The 3,800-nt window shown below is 35.2% G+C and overlaps 2 protein-coding genes across 2 annotated transcripts in view; one reads left to right on the forward strand and one right to left on the reverse strand.

Moving 5' to 3' along the window:
- Window positions 1-3,301, reverse strand: part of LOC106879101 (coiled-coil domain-containing protein 90B, mitochondrial) — a 21,228-nt gene extending 17,927 nt beyond the window's left edge. Inside the window, exon 1 of the mRNA XM_014928537.2 lies at window positions 3,165-3,301. Coding sequence (XP_014784023.1) covers window positions 3,165-3,258 — 94 coding nt within the window. The 5' untranslated portion in view covers window positions 3,259-3,301. The remainder of the gene's footprint in view (window positions 1-3,164) is intronic.
- A 132-nt stretch (window positions 3,302-3,433) lies between these two features.
- Window positions 3,434-3,800, forward strand: part of LOC106879102 (ubiquitin-conjugating enzyme E2 C) — a 10,935-nt gene continuing 10,568 nt past the window's right edge. The window contains exon 1 of the mRNA XM_014928538.2: window positions 3,434-3,692. Coding sequence (XP_014784024.1) covers window positions 3,601-3,692 — 92 coding nt within the window. The 5' untranslated portion in view covers window positions 3,434-3,600. The remainder of the gene's footprint in view (window positions 3,693-3,800) is intronic.

Genomic DNA, 3,800 nt, shown 5'->3' on the forward strand with positions numbered 1-3,800 from the left:
TATCAGATATACTTTCATTGTGATTTCTGCGATGTGGTGCATAAATTGTCAAGTAAATGAGACATCTTTGCCTCCACCGATTCACTTGCAAAGTGTTGAGTAAAATTATTTCGTTGCAGACCTCCTTTGGGTCTTTTTATTATCACTACGACATACATAGTCCCCAGTTGGTAACATTGATTTCAAGGCCCTCCTAGATGAGAGACTGGCATTCCACTTAATGTCTATGTTCCATGCTGGCATGGATTGGAGAGTTATTAATGTAGAAATATGGTATCGTAGCTACTAACAGTTGAGGGTTGCGTAGTCTAGACGGCGTTTTTAGATTTCATTATTCTCTTTAACCCGGGCAAAGCCGGGTATTTCTGCTAGTATATATATAAATGTATGTGTGCTTGTCCTCCACAACCGCTTGACAACCAGTGTCGGTGTATCTATGTCCCCATAACTTAGTGGTTTGGCAAAAGAGACTGATGGGATAAGTATCTGGTCTAGAAAGAAAATAAGCGTTGGGGGTTGTTTAGTTTGACTAAAATTCTTCCAGGCAGTGCTCCAGCATGGCTGCAGTCTAATGACTGAAGCATGGTAAAAAATATATATGACAGGCTTCTTTCAGTTTTCATCTACCAAATCCACTTACAAGGCTTTGGTCATCCTAAGGCTATTGTAGAAGACACTTGCCTAAGGTGCCATGCAGTGGGAGTGAACCTGGAACCATGTGGTTGAGGATTTGTTTGTTAGTTTGTTACAAGAGACCTCAACAGTAGATTCCTTTTCCCTTTTATATAAATAATCTCTTGAAGAAATGTTCAACAACTAGTCAAAGCAGATCTATTATTTTTTTTCAGACGTAAATCTTATTTTAACTATTTTTGTTCCATACCCGGATACAAAAACACTAAACAATTTCTAGGATACATTTTGCTTTTGTTGTTCTTTTCAATGGCTGTCAGACAAACCTGTAATTGCCAATTCATTGACCTTTTTACATACTACTAGGACAGTCAATATCCTAAAATAAGAGTACATTTTCATTAGTCTTTCACCTTGATAGTCACTAAAATTTATTTTCATGTATCTTATCTCTTTTACTTGTTTCAGTCATTTGACTGTGGCCATGCAGGGTACCGCCTTTAGTCGAGCAAATCGACCCCAGGACTTATTCTTTGTAAGCCTAGTACTTATTCTATCGGTCTCTTTTGCTGAACCGCTAAGTTACGGAGACCTAAACACACCAGCATCAGTTGTCAAGCAATGTTGGGGTGGACAAACACAGACACACAAACATACATATATATATATATATATATATATATAAATACATATATACGACGGGCTTCTTTCAGATTCCGTCTACCAAATCCACTCACAAGGCTTTGGTCGGCCCGAGGCTATAGTAGAAGACACTTGCCCAAGGTGCCACGCAGTTGATGAACATTACTAAACACCAACAAAATAAACACTGAATATTTTTCACTAAAGGTGCTTGAAGAAAATCTCGGCGAAGGTACACCACCCGTTTTCGGCGTAACCCTAACCCTATCCTAAACCCTAACACTAAACACAAGGTGTACGTATTCTTTACTTTCGCCAAAATCTCAAAAGAATTTTCTCACGATCATATCCAAAAACGATGAAACCTTGAGTAGAGTATGGTCGTGAAGGCTCCAAGACATTATGGCGGAACGAAGAATGCAACCGGCTGGTTACGAAATGTGGCAACCGAGATGGATATCAAGAGGCGTAAAGAAATTACGGCATAACTACAGGGTTTTACCCCCCAGACTTTGAGAGGTCATAACTTTCAGAAAAATGAATTTTTTTAAATGAAATTTTCTACGCATATAGTATTAACTATGTAGAATCCGAATATACAAAAATTTCCGGTGAAAGTTTTTTGGAATGGGGTTGGGGGACAATTGTGCCGAAATTACAGGGAATATCAGAAGCGACATGGCGTCAAACCTTTTGGAAAATTCGAAGGTTGTTAATAGACACCAAGAATACCGGAGAACAACTCCCCAACGCACAAACATACATGGGATTGAGTGACATAATTTGAGTGTTAGTGCTGCTTTTTCTTTGTATCTTCCTTTACCTAATGTAATACAGTATACTCACAGATCTATCACTAACAGGAAATGTAAATAATTACAACAAACGCACATTTTCTAATTAAAATACGCCATCTCCAGTTTTGGTATAAAAATACATTTTACCCCTAATATTAGTTGTTACTTTCCTCTAATTTCGACAAAAGTTCTATAACATTCTGAACGGTAGAGAATAGATGATCTTGTCAATTATTCAAAAGGTCAGGACATTCAGCCTTTAAAAAAAAATGTATAATTAAAGTAGCTGCCTTAGTCGACCGATTGTACAATCAAATATGCAGACAAAACAAAGTATTATTCGCTTTCAATGATTGTTAAAATGCTCACCCTTAAATAAAGACAAATAAATCTTTAATTTCTATTTACTACTTATGACCTCAACATTTTACTGAAGGTTTTTTTAATTAAATTTTAATAAGTATGTAAGAACCCGATTTCCCTACGATTAATTTCGATCCGTACTTTTCAGATCCAGATATTCCACTAAATATGTCTTTATTAGATTATTTTCAACAGCCAACAATCTGATGGGCTATCCTTCAGTATTGGAACTCTTAGAGAGTCCGGTATGAGGACACTATTTTCCAGCCTAGCCTCTTTAACTGACATGAAGGAAGGTTGGGCGATGTCGGAAGGTTGTGTGGGTGCATGATGTCGTGTACCAATACCGAAAGATAACCATCTGTTGTTTTTATTATAGGACAAATTCTTTTTTTTATTATTCAATGGATAGCGACGATTACATGAAAGTCCATTGCAAATAAAGGGGAAAAAAAGATTGTTATTTCGTAATAATTAACCGGCAAGTAAAAGACCATACAAAAATAAATCAGAGCATCAAGTATGTATGTTACCAAGTCACGAGAGAAATTACATAAACTTGAGATTTCTATTCTTTAGAAACAAGTGAAAGATGCAATGGCATATGTAATAAATTAAGAGGAAATACATTATGTTACGCAATTATGAATTCAGAAACTTTTTTATTATAAAATTATATCATAAAAATAAACTGAGTTAAGTAAACGGAAAGAAAAAAAAAACACTTACTGCTGAGAAAGGAAAATTGGTCATTTTTATAATTCTCCAAAATTAATTGACTTTTCCGGAGCAAAGGCAAAACAGTAAAGCGACCACACGCCATAGAATTACCCTTGACATGTGTTTGTACCGGAAGTGAAATCTACATGAACACAATAAAATTACATTCATTTTGATTGGTGCAAACTAACAAACTTATTTAAAATCGTTACTGATTGGTTAATTTTGATTTGATTCGCCTTTGATTGGATAAATCGTTTTACAAGCATAATTTTCAAACTTGTCCAGGCAGAGTGTGATTGTAGTCTTAAAAGTTAAACATTCTTTTTTCCATCACTAATTATTGATTGATCTCGTCAGTTACAAAATACATTCAAAGTATTTAACTGTTCTTGTCTTCCCTAACTTAATTCCTTATCTGTTTTTTAAACAAATTTCGCGTTCGATGGCCTCCCAGAACAGAGATCCTGCTGCTAGTACCACTAGGAAAGAACCTAACAGCACAACTGCCAAAGACAACCATTCTGTTAGCAAAAGGTATTTATGTGTTTACTAATGTTTCTACTATATATAATTTTGAAAATTCTTTTTACCATGTGTGTATGTATACATATATACATACATACAAATATATATATATATATA

Source organism: Octopus bimaculoides, chromosome 20 (genome assembly GCF_001194135.2).
Source record: "Octopus bimaculoides isolate UCB-OBI-ISO-001 chromosome 20, ASM119413v2, whole genome shotgun sequence".
Lineage (NCBI taxonomy): Eukaryota > Metazoa > Mollusca > Cephalopoda > Octopoda > Octopodidae > Octopus > Octopus bimaculoides.